The 20,767-nt window shown below is 35.8% G+C and overlaps 3 protein-coding genes across 5 annotated transcripts in view; all 3 read left to right on the forward strand.

Moving 5' to 3' along the window:
• Nucleotides 1-641: 641 nt before the first annotated feature.
• On the forward strand, nucleotides 642-1,900 carry LOC132190994 (ribonucleoside-diphosphate reductase small chain-like). Its single transcript, XM_059606019.1, has one exon. It carries the CDS (start codon nucleotides 783-785, stop codon nucleotides 1,770-1,772), a length of 990 nt encoding a protein of 329 aa, XP_059462002.1. The 5' UTR covers nucleotides 642-782; the 3' UTR covers nucleotides 1,773-1,900.
• A 1,419-nt stretch (nucleotides 1,901-3,319) lies between these two features.
• Nucleotides 3,320-13,845, forward strand: LOC132190951 (crossover junction endonuclease MUS81). Of its 3 annotated transcripts, none has more exons than XM_059605979.1 (15): nucleotides 3,320-3,593; nucleotides 4,566-4,654; nucleotides 4,757-4,835; nucleotides 4,912-4,998; nucleotides 5,101-5,226; nucleotides 5,858-6,092; nucleotides 6,430-6,634; nucleotides 6,880-7,037; nucleotides 7,565-7,713; nucleotides 8,342-8,399; nucleotides 9,981-10,139; nucleotides 12,024-12,103; nucleotides 12,210-12,447; nucleotides 12,966-13,052; nucleotides 13,498-13,845. In XM_059605979.1, the coding sequence occupies exons 1-15, from the start codon at nucleotides 3,391-3,393 to the stop codon at nucleotides 13,600-13,602; spliced, it is 2,058 nt and encodes a 685-aa protein (XP_059461962.1). In that variant the 5' UTR covers nucleotides 3,320-3,390; the 3' UTR covers nucleotides 13,603-13,845. The 3 variants fall into 3 exon arrangements, with proteins under 3 accessions (XP_059461962.1, XP_059461969.1, XP_059461973.1); XM_059605986.1 differs by having other exon boundaries at nucleotides 6,880-7,031; XM_059605990.1 differs by having other exon boundaries at nucleotides 6,907-7,037.
• A 5,743-nt stretch (nucleotides 13,846-19,588) lies between these two features.
• The window catches only part of LOC132173351 (putative disease resistance RPP13-like protein 1), a 1,351-nt gene continuing 172 nt past the window's right edge, over nucleotides 19,589-20,767 (forward strand). Inside the window, exon 1 of the mRNA XM_059584826.1 lies at nucleotides 19,589-20,697. Within this exon, the coding sequence (XP_059440809.1) occupies nucleotides 19,610-20,697 (1,088 nt within the window). The 5' untranslated portion in view covers nucleotides 19,589-19,609. The remainder of the gene's footprint in view (nucleotides 20,698-20,767) is intronic.

The following is a 20,767-nucleotide window of genomic DNA, read 5'->3' on the forward strand; positions in this document are numbered from 1 at the left end:
TACTAAATGGGTATTTTTTTTTTAGACAAATTTTTTAAATGTTAAACGCACTTTTAGACCTCTCAAACACAAACTAAAACATATTTTTAATATACCAAACGAAAAATAGAAATATCTTACATATGAATAGTGAGTACAGTCTGTACAGAGGCCATTATTTTTTTTGGGGAAGGGGGGGTCCATTTAAGTCAATTTAAGGACCTAACTTTAGACCCGGCACACATTATTAAGGAGCCAAGGTGAAAACATGATGCGGTTGTTTTCCTAGTAAATTGAGTGGAAGTTCAAAAAATAGCGCCTAAAAGAAATTCCCGCCACCAATACAAAGCTTCCCTCTCAAGCTTCGCTAAATTACCCTTGCCATAAACGCTCCTCAAACTTCCCAATAAACCCTTCCCACTCAATCAGATTTACTCACCAAATGCACTTTTTCCATATGTAATTAAAACCAAATCCGAGTCTACGTTCGTAAGAGAAAGATTTGAAATTGAACCATCCCAATTTGGCTTCTTAATCCCCAAACTACCCCCCCTGGGCCGGTTCATTCTCTCTCACACACGAAAACTACAAAATCCCTAAAATACCCTCCCCACCAGTTCAGTCTCGCGCAAGCTTCTCTCCCTCGCACAAAAAATTTCAAATTCCCCGCTCTCCCTCTGTTTCAAATCCCCATCTCTCCCTATATAAATCCAACCATTTCCTCCAATTCTTCTGCAACCATATCCAGAATTCAAAACCCTAATCCTAAATTTCTCGCTTTCCAATCACAAAAGTCAACGAAAATGCCGGCCATTCCCGAAGAGCCATTGCTCGCTCCGAACCCGGACCGGTTCTGTATGTTCCCGATCCAGTACCCGGAGATCTGGGAAATGTACAAGAAGGCGGAGGCCTCCTTCTGGACAGCTGAGGAGGTCGACCTCTCCCAGGACCAACGCCACTGGGAAGCCCTAACCCCCGACGAGCGCCACTTCATCACCCACGTGCTCGCCTTCTTCGCCGCCTCCGACGGCATCGTTTTGGAGAACCTCGGCGGACGCTTCATGAAGGAGGTCCAGGTCGCCGAGGCACGCGCCTTCTATGGCTTCCAGATCGCCATTGAGAACATCCACTCCGAGATGTACAGCCTCTTGCTGGAGACCTACATCAAGGATTCGGTAGAGAAGGATCGCCTGTTCCACGCGATCGAGACCATCCCTTGCGTGGCCAAGAAGGCCCAGTGGGCCCTCCGTTGGATCGATGGCTCCGAGTCCTTTGCGGAGCGGATCGTTGCCTTCGCGTGCGTCGAGGGGATCTTCTTCTCCGGGAGTTTCTGCTCGATATTTTGGCTCAAAAAGCGCGGGTTAATGCCCGGCCTGACGTTCTCCAACGAGCTGATTTCGCGAGACGAGGGCCTCCACTGCGACTTCGCGTGCCTGCTCTACTCGCTTCTAAGGAAGAAACTAAGCGAGGAGCGCGTGAAGGCCATCGTGTGCGACGCAGTGGAGATCGAGAAGGAGTTCGTATGCGACGCTCTGCCGTGCGCGTTAGTGGGGATGAACGGGGACCTAATGAGCCTGTACATCCAGTTTGTAGCTGATAGGCTCTTGGGCTCGCTAGGGTACGGGAAGGTGTACAATGTTCAGAACCCGTTTGATTGGATGGAGTTGATCTCGTTGCAGGGGAAGACTAATTTCTTCGAGAAGAGAGTCGGAGAGTACCAGAAGGCCTCTGTGATGTCCAGCATCAACGGCAATGCCGACACCCACGTGTTCAAGTTGGATGAGGATTTCTGAATTGTAATAATATTCGTGGTTCGCTTAATTAGTGTAATATTATGGCTTTTTCTTTTTCTTTTTTTCTACAATTTCTTTCTTTGTTTTATTTCTTGCTTGGGAAATTATAAAAGGAATATTTTCATTTAGTTTTCCTGGCTCCTGTCTGCTTCTCTAATTTATACTCTGCTAATTACTGTTTGGCATTTTTACAATTCCTGAATTTCATATGGGTGTATTTTGGGGATGATGAGCAAAACCGAGATTTGCTGCTTTTCTCTTGCCTGATTCATTGGCTCGTGAATCTGATTGGTTGCTTCATTGAAGGAGATGAACGACGGTTGCTGTGATTGTCACAGAAGTCACATTTGATGCTCTGTGGTGGGAAGAGGATTTGGGAGTTCTGGCTATGTTGGAAGACATTGTGAAGATCGAAGCTTCAAGAGTCTAAAGACCTCACCTGGGCTGGTTGATTGCACTCTTGATTTTCTTGCTGATTGGGTGTTTGAGTCTTGTGGGTTGGTCTCTTTTTTGAGCTTGGAGCACCCTTTGCTCAGAGCCGGGGGACTTGCTACCACATGTACTGTATAGTTGTGTTTCTGCCTTAAACCTGTTTGAAGGATTGCCTTTGTGGCGTGTCATTTAGTAGGCTATATGCTGAAAAATGTTAACTATTAAAAAGATTGCATGTTATCGAAGTTTACCAAAAGGAGTTTTCCTCTCAAAACGTTTTTGCTTTACTTTTATAGAAACGTTTTTTTCTTACAAAATTAAAAGATAATTTTTTTATTGAAAGCTTTTTTTAAAACATAGAAAGCAAGGACCTTATAAAAATATACTCAAATTTCAATTGTAATTTACTACATTTTTAATAGGTGACATTTTCAATAGTTTTGATGCTTAAAAAGCCAAAATTGCGTAATTTAAAAATCTATTATTTCTTTAAAAATGTAAGAGATCCTAATTTGACGTTTCTCTTAACATGACACTTGACAGTATATAATTTATAACTTTATATATTTATGTGCTTTTTTTTATTGGTCATTATTAGTTAATGGGGAATACTAGGTGTTATTCTGGTGTTTTTCCAACTGTAACATGACTTTTAAAATTATCGTAGAATTTGAGATTATCATTATTGATTTTTAATTCATTTGTATTTTAAAAGACACATCACAGTTGGAAGGACACCAAAATAATACTAGAAGAACACCTAACATTTTTCTAATGAAGTGTAAAAATGATTTATTATTTATTGATGGCGAAATATCAATTTTTTCTCCAATACACCAACATTAAAACTTTGTTTAGGAAAATTTGACAAAAAAATTTACATGTAAAAAAAGTCAACACAATTAATTTTCTTAAGGCCCTAATGAGATATTTCACTCTTTGAACTTATGTGAAAGTTATTATGTGGAACGGACGAATTGCAAAAGAGCATGAATCGGTTCGTCCAAACGACAATGCGTATAGGCTGGCCGAGCCAAACGACAACGCTTGCTCACAATTTTAAAAAGATACCCAGCAGGCCAGAGCGCCATTTTACTCGCCTTCTTTTTCACATTCTTCAATGTCGCTTCTTCAACAAAAACCCTAACAACCAACCAATCAATCAATCAATCAATCCAAACCCAAAATGGACAATCAGAGGAGCTCGGTGGTGGTGGTTTGCCCAGAGAATGAGGCCCTCGTGTTGTACATGCGGAGCAAGAGGCAGGAATTGGCCGAGAAGCCCAAAGGGATCTCCGAGAACGTCGATTTCACTCTCTCGAAGGCTTACTCCAACATCTGCAACTCCGCAAACCCAATCAGAACCCTCAAAGACCTCTCACATATCAAGTAAAGTGTTATTTTCTGTTTGTTTCCCTGAAAACAGAAGAAGCTCAATTTCCCGGGAAAAAATTCTGATCGTCTGTGCGTGAATGGGAAAGTTTTGCTCTTTGGGTTCAGTTTCTCTCTCTCTTTCTGGGGTTTTGGGGGATAGTTTGATAAGGCTGTCTTTGTTTGTGAATGCTCAACACCCAGCAACGGGAATTCATGTTTTTCGCTCTTTTTTTTTTTTTTTTTTTTCAGTGTTCGTAGGAATTCAATTTCCTGGGAAAGATGCTAATCCTGTGTGCATTTTCTGGGAAAGTTTTGCGCTTTGGATTCAGTTTCTCTCTTTATATATATTTTTGGGTAAATTGACAATTGGGAACAAGTTTGATAAGGCTGTGTTTGGTTTATGAATGCTCAATATCCAGCAGAGGAAATTCAATTTTTTTTTTTTTGGTTTTCTTTTGCGTGTTCGTAAGAAATTATGTACTGGGTTTTCTTTTTTCTTGAATTGGGTTATGTTTATTGAGTAGAACTTAAAACTTCATGCCACTAGGCTTTATTTGTTCCAGTAGAAAATTCTTCCGGGCAAAGATTTAAACTTTGATTGTGATCTGAATGACGCTATTGGATTCATAAGCAATTGAAAAGAAAATAAGCCAAAGGGATTGAATTTACTGTATAAAGTTTCTCTGTGGTAATAATTCTGAAATTTCTTTCACTTATGTTGCTGAAAATACCTAGGAAATGGTAAAGCGAGAAATTATTTTCTTGGAATTTTTTGAAAAAAAAAATAGAAATAAATACCTACACTTAAGAGAACCCAGTAGAAGTATTTGTGTAGCAGCAGTTTGATTTTTTTTTTTTTTTTTTTTAAAATTTGTTCAACCAAAGAACAAATTAATGTTTCAAAAGCCTCCTACGGTATATTTCAGTTAATACCATGTTATTTTATTTATTCGTTTTTCCGTGAAATGACTAAAAATTGTGTTATAGGGGTGTGGGAAAATGGATTCTGAGACTTATGCAAGGGTTTTTTGAGACCGGTTCAGGCAGCTCTGAACCAGAAGACTTGACAAAAGAAGGTACTTTTGCTAATGCTTGGGATTTTGGCATTTTTATTTTTATATTGGTATTCATGGAAAAGTTCATTGATAAATTCAGTGTGAACTATTATCAACATTTAGGTAACAAAAAGAAAGGAATCAAACACTATGTACCGCAAAAGAATTCTGTGGCATATGCCTTGTTGATTGCCCTTTACAGGTAAACTGGATAATATTTTGTTTCGTTTCTCAAACTTTTACTGAACCGTGAGTTATATTGTATACTTCTTTGTTAGGGGCACTGGAAATGGGAATGAATTTATGCGTAAGCAGGAGCTCATTGATGCAGCTGAAGCAAGTGGGCTTTCTCGGGTTCCCATTGCGTATGTTAATTCATTTGATCTGTTTTCTGACTTTCTTTCCCAGTTATTTTTAGTGGTTTCAGATAGTGCAATTGATGTTTTTGAGACTGGTCTTGTTCTTAGGCCAGAAAAGGGAAAAGGAAAACCAGGTCAATTTGGTAGTTCTCCAAAGGATTGGTATAGTGGATGGAACTGCATGAAGACATTGATAACCAAGGGATTAGTTGTGAAGTCTAGTTGCCCTGCAAAGTAAGACTATCATTTGCACATTTCCTATTTGCTTTTCAACAAGTGTATCTTTCTTTAGATTCTGCATTTGGATATATATTTTTTTTTTCTAATGATGAATGGCACCTGTCTTATGCAATGGCTTTCACCTCTGTTATTTCTTTCGTAGTAATGTAGTAGGGATATGCCTTAAATTCAATTGATGGTTGGAGTTTTCTTTTTGTTTCCTTTGTTTTGTTTTATTTCCTTTTTTGGGGTTTCCTATCAACTCTAAAACTTCTATATATTTTGGGTTTTCCTAGAAACTTTAGGATTTTTTTTTTTGTTTTTATTTTTTAATTTCCTTTTACTCTCTTCCTGCAACTTTGGAATTTCTGTCTAGTTTAGAATTTGTAGCTTATAAAAAGGGTTGTTTCAAACCTTATTTCATCATTGACATTGTAAAGCTTGCTACTGAGTTATTCTAATAAAAGGATAAATATATTCTTTGTTCTTTTTGTAGCTTTTTGGTAAAATGACATGGCTTCTTAAATTAATACCCCCCGCGAAAAAAAAACTTCTAGGGCTTCAATATGTGCACTTACTGGCGTAATCTAAAATGGCAACCCAAAGAGTTGACATGCAGGCATCGATAACCTTTGTTATTTTACAGGTACATGCTAACCCATGAAGGTAAGGAAGTAGCACGTGAATGTCTCATGAGATCTGGTTTGGGTGATCCAGCAGAGAGCTTGGCTAATGCAGAAGGCTTTCCTGATAAGGTTGCGAATGGTACGGCAGCTCTGGATTTTGCTTGCCTTGGCATGGGTAAAGAAATGACATCCACATCAATGGGTTTGAGTAGGCGGAAGAAATCAATTGATGTTCCATTTGAATCACTTGAGAGGGTACATGTTGAAATTGCTTCTTAAAAATTATGTAAAATTTTCCGTCCAGTTATTTGGATTATAATCCTCTTATTGTCTATACATTTTTGCAAAGACAAACACCTACTTCAATATGTTACTTTCTTCTTGTTCTTGTTCTCCTTGTCCATTATTTTATCCTTTTCATTTTTAACATAACAGCGGACTAGATGTTTATGGAATAATATGGAAGTTCACATTTATTCCTCTTTGTGGTAACATCACTAATAATTTTGACTTGCTTCATATATATATATATATATATATATATATATATATTATTATTTTGTTTATCTTTTTCAAATGTATGTTGCTGTAGTTTATGGGCATGGGATACTCTAAGGAACAAGTTCTTGCTGCTTTTGCTGAAGTTTCAGAGAGTTCTCAGAAAAAAGAGATCTCATCACTTTGGCCAGCAGTTTTGTGTCGTCTTCGAGAGGATCAAATTTATGGTTTGCATTCTGAGTTCAAAGCTGTAAGAGAGGATTGTCATGCAATATCAGATACTTACACCAATCCAAATGGTAATAAACTTATGTTTTTTTTTTTAAATTTTTTTTTATAAGTAATCACAAATATATTAAAAAAGCGCAAATTCGCAACCTATGTACACAAGAAGCATACAAGAGAAAAACGTAACTAGAAGTTAAAAAAAAAAAATCAAGGAAAACATGAAAACTAGAAATATTTACATAATAAACTTAAGTTAATATGTTAACAGATGATACTGGCCATTATATTTTAATTTAAGTCTTATATAAATGCCCAGGTACTTATAAAAAAAATAAATGCCCAGGTAAAGGAGATGTTGGAAGCGAGAGTAGACTGACCGATTATTCTCATGTTGGTGGACACATGCCAGAGTTCTATGCTCCTAGTACTGCACCAAACTCTTTTACCTTAAGAGCTTGCTCAGCATTTGTATGTGTGAGAATCCAATACTTCTTTTGCAAACTTCTTACGTGTGTGCCTCACATAGTTATGATGGATTCTCAAATAATATATCTGGATTTATTGCACATAGCAAGCAGTGGAAGACTACTAAAAGAATTTAAGTACTTGAGGAACCTCTTTAGTTTGGACCTACTTATGAATTATGAGACGTCAATGCTTGACTGTGGTGATATTTCGGTTTTAATCTTTTTGAATCTACCATTTGGAATATATTTGATCATTTCTTGATAGGAATTACCCCTTAAAATTGTATTGCAAAATAAAAATTTCCCATCCTATCTATTTGAAGTTACATCTTGAAATGAGGTATGGTTAGACACATGGTGATGAGCTCTGTTTATATATGCAAGCCACATGTGTAGAAAGTAGTGTGCCATCTGAAACGGTTTGCCGAGATCCAAAATTTTCCTTTTTCATTATTGTTGAACACAGTTTATTTACTTAAAGATTGTGCAAGTTATTAATAATTCAATGCTTCATTATCCTGTTGAATTTCTTAGGATCATCCTGTGCAAAAGTCAAGGATAGATGGCACGGAAGCAAACATGAATGTTTTAAGTGTGCCACCTCTGAGCTTTGGGGAGAAATTTGAGGATGCATATGAAGTGATCTTGATATTGGATGATCGAGAGCAGTTTGCCACTCATGGGTTGGTGAACTTCTTGCTTCAGGAAAATTTGTTGTGCTGTTTGAAACTCATTATGCTTTGTTTTACGCATTAAATATTATTTAGGGATTTTTTTTTTAAAATTTTTTAGACATAAGATGACTGATGTTTGCTTGTATGCAGATGATGATATGTGTTTATATGGTTTTTGCAGATTTTACTACTTTTCTTGTTGAGAAATTTAATTTTCTGCTATGACTGTTTTATATTTACTATTTGTTAGTTTTTCTTTTGTCATCACTAAAATTGAGTGTAATATGCATTATATTTAGCATAGAGTAACTCCAATTTGATTGAATTTTAAAACTTTTACCGGCACTATAGCTGTTTTTTGTGCCAAGTTATATTATTATGATTATCGGCAACACAATTATCAAAATTCAGTATCTTGTAGTTCCATGTTTTACTATTGAACATAAATGTTTTCATATTTTTATTTATATGCTTTTTTTCTTAGCTATGATGCTCAATTGTGCTATTGATGCTCTTTAATAGCTTGTTGCTAGTTTTGTAATTTATTGTGCTATTGATGCTCTTTTATTCTTAGTGTATTGTCTTTACTAGTGTTTATAATAATTCTGATAAAGTTGTTATATTTTGTGGTCTTTAGTTCGCGGTCTAGGAGAATTATTGAGAATATTTGTAGTCAATTCAAAATCAAAATACAGGTGAGTTCTCTTGATTCCTCTATCTATGAGTTCACAATGCTTTCTTGTATATTGATGGGTACTGTTGCTGTTTCCTTTGTCATTGTTGGATTTATATGATGGGCACCGCTGTTAAAAACCTGTCACCTGTCAGTGAACTGATATACATACATACATCTTATATACGCACATTCACATATCTCTGCATATAATACATGTATATTACCTTTTAATTCATAAAAAATACATTTATATTTCCTTTTGATTAGTATTTTATTGTTTGATACATTTTGCTGTGTCATATCGACTTCATAAAAAAAATTCATTTAAAATGGCCAGTGATTCTAGATGTAACACTTATAAGGAGTGATTTCTTGATTTAATAGCTTAGTACTGGTCTGTGTAATTATCCTTTGACTTTTGCATGCAGATTAGCTTCTTAGTTTGAACTTTTACATAATACTGTAGTCATTAGATGGGTTTTGAGCATTTATTCTTGTTATGGCTTGAAACTTCCTGGTTCGGAGGTCATTCCTGAATCAAAATGGTGTGAAAGAAGTGGTTACTATAAATTACTAAGAGTATAGGGCTTGATAACTATTACTTTTTAGAAAGGGTTCAAATTGGAATATATCTTTCAGGTTTCCCCCTAAATCTATGACCTCGCATTTCAGGATTTCTGTACCCTTCCTATCTGAGAGTTTTCCAAGAATGTAGCACTATGCGTGTGACTTAGCAGCATAGCTTGGTATAGGTTATTATAAATTCTTGGAAGAGCATTTGGATGGTGAAGGTTCCACCTCGTATCGCTTTTTTTACTTGGACTGCGGCTTTGGATAAAATTCTTACGATTTATAACCTTAAGAAGCGGGGGCTTACCCTTGTCAATTGGTGTTGCCTCTGCAAGAAGAGTGAGGAAACCATAAACCACCTCCTCATTCATTGCGAGTTTACTAGTGAGATATGGCATTTGGTTCTTATTTTATTCGGAGGCTCGTGGGTCATGCGGATGCCTAGCAATATTGTAGAGCTACTTCAGTGTTGGAGGACACAAGGATGGGGGCATTCCAAAGAGGCTATATGGAAAGTCATCCCTACCTTACTTATGTGGTGCATTGGGAGAAAAATAAATCCTCGTCTTTTTGAGGACCGCAAGTCAAGTGTGCTTAATCTAAAATCCTCCTTTTTGAGTGCCCTCTTAGATTGAGTTGTAACTTTCATTCCTAATTTTGCTTCTTCTAATCTTTTAGATTTTCGACCCCTGTAGGGTGGTTGCTTCTCTTGTATACTTTTCACGTACGTGAGTCTTCCTCTTCTTCTAATAAATTATTATTCATATATATATATACACGCACACACACACAAATCTGCATAGACATATGTAAGTATATTTGTACAAAACCCACAATCGCCCATGAATATCTGCACATGCACATGTAGATTTCTATGTTATCATATGCTTGTATTACATTTATAGTTACTAATTCTTAGCCCATGCCTTTTCTTTATTGTGAGTTTTGTAAAACATTTTCTTCTGAGTTCAACAGGTATCTTTTGTTCTAGTTGATAGTAACAGTGATACACATATTGAATCTTCTGCAGGTTAGACGGTTACCAGTTGGAGACGCAATCTGGATAGCTCACCATAAATATGTTGACAGTGAATATGTACTTGATTTTATCGTTGAGAGGAAGAATGTTGATGACTTACGCTTTTCCATCAGGGATAATCGCTACAGGGATCAAAAATTGAGGCTCTTGGTACTAATTCTCATTCTTAGTATTGGTTTTGGTGTTAAATGTTAAATGTATATATGTATATTCATGCCTGTGAGTGTTATTCATATATGACACTCGATTTTAAAGGTCACACAATATTGCTGTTGTGGGCATTTTTGAGACAAGCATTTGAAGTTCCTTTATGAAGTAACGTGAAAATTAAGATTTTTTTTTTCTAGTTTAGTGTGTATCGTTTAGTATAGAGGATGTCTCTGAGTTGGCTACAATAGTGTTAATCTCGTCCGCAATTGTTTTGGGGAAATCAGTATATGACCCCCTTGTGCTTTATGTGATTTTGACATTTTAAATCCTAGTTTTCAATTTGAGAAATTTGAGGCTCAAGTTTGGACTCGATGTAGATGCTAGACATCTATCTACTTTTCTGTCAAATAGATAATAGAAATGGCTTAGAAACACTATTATGCCCCTTTGGATTAAAAAATTAAAACAAAAAAGACAAGAAAAAAAAAGAGATCATTGTCACCTTGCCCACAGCCTTTATGAAGGACCTCCACTGTGGAGGTCCTTCATGGAGGCTGTGGGTTGGGTGCCATGGGGACCAACCTCCATGGCTGTGGAGGTCTTCCCATGGAGGCTTTGAGCTGGGTAATATGGTGGTTCTTCAAGGAGGCCCTGAGCAAAGGTGACATGATGGTCAACCTTCATGTCCATGGAGGACCAACCTTGTGGAGGTCCTCCATGGAGGCTGTGAGCTGGGTGACATGGAGGTCAACCTCCATGGCCATGGAGGATTGACCTCCAGGGCTGTGGTTGGGTGCCTCCATGACCATGGAGGACCAACCTATATGGTTGTGGATCGGGCTATTACCCAGCCACGGTTGTAGCTGGGTCATTCTCTGCCATGGTCATGGTTAGGTCATGCCTAACCATTGTTGTGGAGGCCCTGGAGGTTGGTCCTCCACGGCCTTGGAGGCCATTGGGATCAACCTCCATGGAGGTGTGGTTCTCTCTCTCTCGCTGCTTTTTTTATTTTATTATTTTATTTTTAATTTCTGAGGGACATAATTGTATTTTCATGTTATTTATGTTAGCTATTTGATGGAAAAGTGAATGAAGGTCTCGCATTTGCGGTAACCCAAAATTGGGTCTTGCATTTATCAAATTGGAAACCGGGGTCTTAATGTCAAAATCACATAAAGCACAAGAGTGTTATCCTGATTTCCTATTTTTTTAATGTAAGAGTTACTTTGAATTGTTAATTTAACTATCGGTTTCATCAGCATTTGTGGTGCCTATGTACTTGAGCATTTTATTTTTCCCCAACAGTGGGAGAAAATCATATTATTTAGGCTTTTTCCAAGATGTTTGAAATTTGGACCAGAATATTATATGGATACAATATTTAATCATCTTCTTATCATTTATCTAAATGCATTCCATTATCAATTAAAATTTGAATTAAGTGTCGGTTGTATGGGTCACTCTCTGCAATCTGACTGGAGGGAAAAGAATATTGATTAATTTGATTGTAGTTTATCTAACATATCTAATATGCTTTTAATTTTCATTATATTGTATTTCTGGGAATTCATGCACGTACATATATATGTGTGTGTGTAGAAAAGGCTTGTTCAAGTATATGAAAAAGTTATCAGGATAAAGAAATTGTAAGGGTTAGTATATTAAATAAACAATCAGTTCTATTTGAGACTCTTTGTGCATATTTTGTCTATATTTGAGAGAATTCAAGAGATATTGAAGGATAAAATCCGGTTATATTTTCTGTTCAAAATGTTAGAGTTATCGAAAGGGTGTGAACGTATTGTTCCAACTCATCTTCTGTTATGTTTGTCATTGATTTTATTTCATCCTGACGTTTTTGGGTGTTAAATTGCATATTTTAAGAGATGTGGACTCAAGAAGCTAATATATCTGGTGGAGGGTGACCCAAATTCTTGTGAAGCTGCCGAGAGCATCAAAACAGCGTAAGCATTTTTCTAGAAGTATTTCTAAGAGCCAGATTAGTTCTTACCAGTTTCAAATCAAAACATCATAACCAACCTGTCAACCTTTTAATCCTGTGCTTTGCAGTTGTTTTACAACAGAGATTTTGGAGGGATTTGATGTGCAGAGAACAAGTGGTTTGGCTGATACTCTGAAGAAGTATGGTTATCTTACCCAAGCAATATCTCAATACTATAAAGCAGTGGTGCCCGAGGACCGCTCTAAAGGCACTGGAGTGTGTCCTCCTTTCGATGAATTTATCAAAATGTGCCAAGACCTGGATAAAATGACAGTCAGCGATGTATTTGCCATTCAGCTCATGCAGGTATAAATTGTTTTGTGGGAAGGAAATACCAAACTGGCTCTAATTTCCATGTTGATGAGCAATGACCCTTAACCCTTTACTTGTATAACACAATTTCAATACTGTTCTTACTGATTTTACTGAACGCGAACCCTATGGCTTTCTGGCTGTGCAATCTAATGCTTTTGCGAACTTATTGAAACATACTAACTGCTTTTATGCACTTGTAGAAACATATTGACTGCAAAAAAATTGTGCACTTGTACTTAGAGACGGGAAATCGCCCTTAAATTTTGATCTTTTTATTTCTGGATGGGTTCTTGTCTTATTGGAACCGAAGTTTGTCATGAATTTTTAGCAATACAAGAATCATGGGAAAATGTGAATGTGGTTTACACCTGTTGTGGAACTGGGTTCTTTCATCTACAAGTTAACCCTGAGTATATATTTCTATATGACTTGAATTTAAATGAACAACAGAATTTTTCTGTCACAATCAGGTGACTAATTCTGCTTATATCCTTAACTTTTGAATGCAGGTCCCACAAGTTACAGAGGAGGCTGCAATTGCTGTTTTGGATTTGTACCCAACACTTCTATCTCTTGCCCATGCCTACTCTCTTCTTGTGAGTTCTGTTGTTGAAATGAACTGTAAAACCCCACCACTCTATTAAAATAGAAATGAACTGTAAAAGCCTCGGTTGTTAAGTGCAAGTATGCTGGTTTGATTTTGAGAAGTGGTCACCTCATCAAAATTTGTGGAAGGATATTACCATGTCTAGTTATTTTGATGACCCTGCTTTAGTGACCCCCAACTTCACCCCCAACTGTCTGATTGGTGACTTTCTACTCCTCTAATTGGTCGAAAGAAAATGTTCCTTCCTCATGTGGTTGGTTCTAGCAGTTCTAACTAATTGTTTGTTTAGTTTATTTAATCATATTTCTTTTCACGATTAGTTTTTATTATCTAGGGTTGATCAAGGACTGGTGTCACCAAACAGAACGATTTATTTGGTAACTTCCCCCTTATTCTTCTACTCACATTGGCTTTAACTACCTGTTTTTGATTAGGAGGGAGACACAAGTGCGCAAGAGGAGATGCTCAGGAGGCAGAGTAAAGATGTGATCAATTCAGTTGCTAGTAGGAATATATTTCACTTTGTTTGGGGCAACTGAGTTTTGTAAATTCACTTGGCAAAAGCAAATATGCTTCATTGGTTGCACTAGGCCTTCACATTCTGCAATGTAAATGAGATGGACAGATTGTGTATGTATTGTAGAAACGCTTTTGATGTAACAGCAGGGCTATGTATATTAGGTAGGGCTTGGATCTTATTTCACATTCTTGATTGAAATGGTCAGAAAAGACATGTTCATAAGACATGATTAACTGAATTAAGGACTGCATTTTCAAACCAATTAAGCAGTCATATTTGTCAGAGATTCCTACCTAACCATTATGAAATGTAGAAAGACATATCTTGGCTAATTTTAATATGTAGAGGCATCCTTACTCTTAATTACTTTTTGTTTGGCTTAGTCTTAGTCAAGGGTAACATTTTGGTAGTTGTGAAATCATTATCTATAACAAATATAATAGTTAGTTACAAGCAAGTTGCTCTTAGTTTATAGTATGGTTGGCAACTACTACATAGATAATCTTTATTATGAGGGTGAGTACCTCAACTTACATGCTTTTATGCATCTATCCCTTGCTTTGGAATGATTCTTTGTTATTAAAAAAAAAGAAAGTTATGTCAAAGTGACCAAATATTTTTACTTTAATATTTTAGAGTGGCCTTGACCCACAAGCACCACCATTTATTTATTTTTAACAATATTCAGTTTTTTTTTTTTTTAATATGTTTTTTTTTATTATTTATTTTTATTTAGGAAGTGTTTTGAGTTTTGAGAAGAGTTTCGTAGTTTTCTTTGAAAAATGCGTTAATGATTGGGCCACATATGAAAATTCATTTGGTTAATCAGTTTTGAGAAGAATTTTCATGGTTAGAAAACCAAGACTTTTTATAAACATGGTTGGAGGCCTCCACCTTAGTTTGGAAGAAATTTTGTCCAAAAGTTTTTGGGATGTCACTTCTATCCGTAACTTTCACTACTAATTATACCTTCAAATGAATGAATAATACGATAATTTATGCTACATATACTCAAATATTACATGCTTATTACTCATTTTGTACCAGTAAATTCTCTCAAGTTACCTTAAAAATGGGGGATTTGATCGAATATATTTGATCAACACTCTTCACTTGTTCTTTTAAAGTTCACTTTTTATGGGTGTACGTACTTGACTCTTCCCATGAAACAATCAACAAATTTGTGTTGATTAACTTTATGTTTTGGTTAGAGGACATGACTTGAATGAAAAGTTAATTAGCTGGAATATTATCATATTCTGAAAAATTTACAATTCTTAAACAACTCTTTTAAGAAGACCCTTTCTCAAAATAAAACAATCAACAAATTAAAATATCTTTATATTAATGGAGTTTCTTAAGCCATTTTGTTCTTATATATACAAAAAAAATAAGTAGAGAGTTTAATTCCTATAAATTGTTTGTGTACAAAACTCAAAAGTGAGAATAATTTTGAGTGGGAGAAAATCAAATGGCTAAGAGATATATGGTGATAATGGAGTTGATTATCCTGATAGCGTTTGAAGTACAAGCTAATGACCTTGACCTTGCCCTACCCTCTCTCTGCACCTCTTCACTTCCCAACTGCCTTTCTCATCGCTCTCAACTTGATGTTATGGGTCGTAGGGGCGTATTAGAGAAATGCATTCGGAAGGAACTTGGAAAATGTATAAGAGAATATAGACTTAGAAGCATTGAATTTAATGAGTGTTTCATTTATAATTTTTTCCAGTGCACTTATAAGCTCCAATCACTTGTTATTATTAAATTTAGAGACGCCATATTTTATGCTCATGTTAAAGAGTGCATGGATTTGTGCTTTCCAACAATGGGAGAACTTAACAACGATAATTATGCAGCTTGTTTATTCAGTTGTTATGAAAAGCTCATCACGAAGAAGAATTAAGATGTTGTTTATATGTAAAACCAATGAGGTTCGAGATCTGGTAAAAGATTCCTAATTACTTCTTTTTCTCTTCGTAGACAAATTTATCCTTTGGGACTTGTTCACAAAGCTCCTTGATTTATAATTTATACATTAAGCTTGTCTAACTCTTTCAATTTGTGTTGATGGCATTGCAGATTTGTGGGATCTTTGGACTTGGTGTGGAAATGTAACAACTCTTTGTTTTATTGCTCTTTTTGTTTATGTCTCTGTTGGGTTATAATGATATGAAGATGTAGAAACACTATCATTTAAGGTTATGTTTGGATTGTAATTTTGTTTTTTGGGCATCATGGACCTGAAATTATTTTTTTTGAGAGTATGCAAATCTTATTTGTTATGTTAATCAGTGTTCTTTATATCAGGTAGGATTTGGATTTTAACAGCTTAAAAGGGACACAATTTAACAGCTTTGACATTTTCCTTTTTCTCCCTTTCCCGCTTTGATTAGAGAAAAAAAGAAAAATAAAAAAAGGCTTTGACATGAAGACATGTGACGCTTTTTTTAGCTTCATCAAAGTTATCATCTGATCAAACAAAAACAGTAGAATATTGATAAGCATGTTTAACCCCCACCCCGGTGCGGTGGTCAAGCATGTGTTAAAGTGTGTTTGAGCTTGTGATTTTGCAGGCAAAACACACGTCTTTAAACAAAAATCACGGATGTGTTCTGTTTGGAAGTGTGCAAAAGATGTTCTAAAAACAATTTCATGCAACAAAAAATTAAATAATTTTTTTTTTCCTAGATTTTACTAAATGCTTAACTACATTTTTAAAACTCATCTTTTAATAAACTTCATTTTTAAATAGCTATTTTTCAAACTACGATCATTATTTTTTTAAATCACACGTTGCAAACTGATAAACTAGACGGACATACACTTCTTTTTTTTTGACATGTCCGCACAAGAGGGGGGAGGGAGATTCGAACTAGTGACCTTCGTTTCATTAGGCGTTGTCCTATCCGATTGAACTACTTCTTGGGAACTAGACGGACATACACTTAGTTAGTTGTCAAAGTACAAATAAGCTGACGAATAAGCTAAGGGACTTGATATATATATATATATATATATATATATATATATATATATATATATATATATATATATATATAGCACCTCGCCCTTGAACTATTGCCCAGCAGAAAAAAATTGCTCTTAAACTATTGAATATTAAACAGCAAGTTGATCTTAATTTGTAGTACGGTGGGCAACTACTGCATAGATAATCTTGAGTAGGAGGGTGAGTACCTGACCTTAATCACATATATAAAACCAACCACCTAAAACTAAACAAGGATTTATAGGTCCTCAATGTTGTGTTTCCATATATGAAAGCAAAAATAAAAGCAATATGCTTTATTGGTTGCACTAGACCTTTGTAAATGAGATGAACAGTTTGTGTATGTATGGTAAAAAAGCTTTTGATGTTTAGCAGTTTTGTGTATATTAGCTAGGACTTGGATCTTATTTCACATTCTTTATCAGAAAACACATGTTCTCAAGACAATCGATCTTAATTCACTTGGATTATTGTGCAATTATTATAATCCATGTAACAGCTGTACATGGATGGCATGATAAACTTTCTTTTCAAGTCTGGATTAAGGACAACATAATCAAACAAATTAAGCTGTCATATTTGTCGGAGATTCCAGAGTTCATTGACTAACTGCATGTGCTAACAACAGATACATCTATTGTTTATTTTCTCCACAGTACTTTTGCATCTTCCTGCATGTGCCGTTGGATTAGAACGATAGAATTGTCGAGGCTGAATGGGAATACCAAGTTATTTTACCGGATTTCCTCGTAAAAAAGAAATGTAGCACGAGACTGCATTGAGATACGAAATTAAAGTAAAGTAGAAAGGGATGTTTTAACAAACCAGACTCTTAATTACATAATTTGGCTTAAGTCTTCGTCAAGGGCAACAACAACATTTTGGTAGTTGTGAAATAATTATCGATAACAAATATAAATCATTGTTACAACCAAATTGCTCTTTATTTATATTGTATCGGAATGAACAAGCCAAAAGTGGTGGAAAGCACGTCGCCCTTAAACTATTGCCCAGGAAAAAGAATATATGTATATATAACAATTGAATACTAATCAAGTTGTTCTTAATTTATAGAATGGTACGACTTGGTTCTTATTTCACATTTTTGGTTGAAATGGTCAGAAAAGACATGTTCATAAAACGCTCGATATTTGTTCACTTGGATTATTGTGCAATTAGTGTAATACATATAACAATTGTACATATATGGTGTTAAAATAATAATTAAATAATTACATTTATTTATTTATTTATTTTTTTATCAATTTAAAGTTTTAACGAACGCTGACGATTGACAAATATATCAGAAAGTATGATAAAAATGTGATGTACTACTTCAGCTTCTACCTCACCAATAAGAAATGTAGAAAGGGATATGAATTGAAATAAAAAAAATCATTAGATGCATGTTACTGCATGTGCTAACAACCGATATATACATCTATTGTTTATTTTCCCCACAATACTTTGCATCTTCCTATTTTTATTGGGGCCTTAAGCAATTGCCTATTTTTATTGGCACCGGATGTGACAAAGTAACAAATTTTGTTAAGTTACTTAACGAAAATTGATTTTAGGGAGTAAATTATTATTTTGGTCTAATTTGAAGACATAGATTATCTTTTATATCACAATGAGTGATTTGTAATGTAGGTCAACTTTAGGGACCTATAAATTATTTTTTTTATACCACATTGAGTGATTTTTAATTTAAGTGAACCATAAATACTAATTTTGCATTTATCCCTAAAATTTTAGGGAAAAAAAAAATGGAAATTGAGAAATATCCCAGCAAGCACGCCACAAACTTCCTTGAAGCATGCAGTTTTGAATTCAATTACTTGTGCATTTGCATCGTATTTATTCATTAATATCTAAACTTGAAGCATGCAGTTTTGAAATATGTGAAAATATCCTTTGTACCGAGTACGAGGTCTGTTGGACAATTTGCTTGATAATTGTCTTTATAAATTTGATTCATTTAATAAATGTATCGACTGCAAAACACAACCCAATAATTAATTATTGAACAAATTAGTCGATCTTGTATAAATTAGCGGAGACACTGATATTTTTTTAATAGTTTAAAGATCACCTTAATATAATTAATAATTATATACTAGTTTAAGCCTAATTTATACAGTATTTTCGTACGTACTCAAGAAAGACGAAAACATGAAAAAAGAAAAAAGAAAAATGCAATTTGAGAAAGATCCCATCAAATTAAGCACGTACACCATAAACAGTCTCTACTTCCTCAAAGCAATAACACAAGTTTTGAGAGTGCCCAAGCTTTCTCACACAAGATTGATTCCAATCTCTTAATTTGCATCGTTTCCTCTTTCATTCCTTCCTTCCTACCATGGAACCCGTGAAAGAGTTGATTGTCTCTTCAGTCAAGAAAGTGGGAGAGCTCCTTGTCTCTTCCTTCATTCAGTCGCTGTGTGATCGATTGGTGGTTCCCGAGCTTCTGGACTTTGTAGGCGGAGCGGGACTTCAAGAAAATCTGGAAAAGTGGAAGAAAATGCTGTCAACAATTCAGGCAATGCTTGATGATGTGGAGGAGAAGCAATATACTGAGAGGGCTGTCAAAGAGTGGCTGGATGATCTCAGAGACTTGGCTTACGATGTGGACGACATTGTGGATGAGCTCGCCACTGATGCATCCATGGCTGCTGAAAGTCAGGCTCGCCCAAATAAGGTACAGAAACTCACCCCATCTGCTTGGTTTGCTCCTTCGAGTTCTAGTCATTTTAAGGTCAATAGTAGGCTTTTGTCAAAGATAAAGAAGGTCACAGATCGATTCAATGATATCATGACTCGGAAAGGTCAACTGAATTTGAATGAAATTGCGCATGAAGGGAGATCATACAGAATAAGAGGCACATTGGAGCCAACTTCTGTAATGACTGATTCTCATGTTTTTGGTAGGGAAAAAGATAAAGAGGTTGTACTTGAATTGTTACTGCGTGAAAGATGTAGTGATGCGGGAGTATCTGTGATTCCTATACTTGGCATGGGAGGTATAGGAAAGACAACTCTTGCTCAGCTTGTATACAATGATGAAAAAGTGCAAAGCTCTTTCGAAGTGAAAGCATGGAGTTGTGTTTCTGAAGACTTCAATGTTGACAGAGTCACAAAAACAATTTTGCAATCTCTCATTCCTGCTTCTGAGAACTGTGATGGCAAGGATCGAAATTGGTTGCAAGTCAAACTAAAAGAGAAACTGCAAGGCAAGAAGTTTCTAGTAGTTCTCGATGATCTTTGGAATGAGAAATACCATGATTGGACTATCCTACGTGCTCCTTTCTTAGCAGGGGCTTCAGGAAGTACAATTGTCATCACAACTCGCAATGAGAGAGTTTCTTCAACGACAGGTACCATTCCAGCCTATTATTTGCAAGGGTTGTCAAATGATGCTTGTTTGGCTGTATTTACTCAAAATGCGTTGGGGGCAAGCAACTTTAGTGCACATACAAACCTTCAAGATATTGGTGAAAAAATCGTTAAAAGATGTAAAGGCTTGCCTTTGGCTGCAAAGACTCTCGGAGGCCTCTTGCGCACTACACAGGTTCGTGATGAGTGGGAAAATGTACTTATGAGCAAGATATGGGATATACCAGAGGAGAGAAGTGGAATTCTTCCAGCTCTTATGTTGAGCTACCATCATCTCCCTTCACATTTAAAAAGGTGCTTTATGTATTGTTCAATACTGCCTATGGACTATGAATTTGAAGAGCAACAATTGGTTTTGTTGTGGATGGCAGAAGGTCTAATTCAATCACAACAAGGGGACAGGCAACTAGAAGTTTTGGGTAGGAAGTATTTTCGTGAGTTGTTGTCAAGGTCCTTTTTCCAACAATCAAGCACGGCGAAATCACAATTTGTGATGCATGACCTGATTAACGAGTTGGCCAAATGGGTTGCAGGAAATATTTGCTTCAGAATGGAGGATCGAATTGGGGGTAGCAATGAAAGGAGACTTTCTAAAAAAGCTCGACATTCTTCTTACTTGGGTGGTAGATACGATAGTACTAGAAAGTTTGAGGCTTTTTCTGAACTAACGTGTCTACGAACCTTCATGCCTCTTATGCTACCTGAGGGGTATTGTTATTTGACTCATGATGTTCCTCTTAAATTGTTGCCGAAATTACTATGTTTAAGAGTGCTCTCT

The sequence above is a fragment of the Corylus avellana genome, chromosome ca1 (assembly GCF_901000735.1).
Source record: "Corylus avellana chromosome ca1, CavTom2PMs-1.0".
Classification (NCBI taxonomy): Eukaryota; Viridiplantae; Streptophyta; class Magnoliopsida; order Fagales; family Betulaceae; genus Corylus; species Corylus avellana.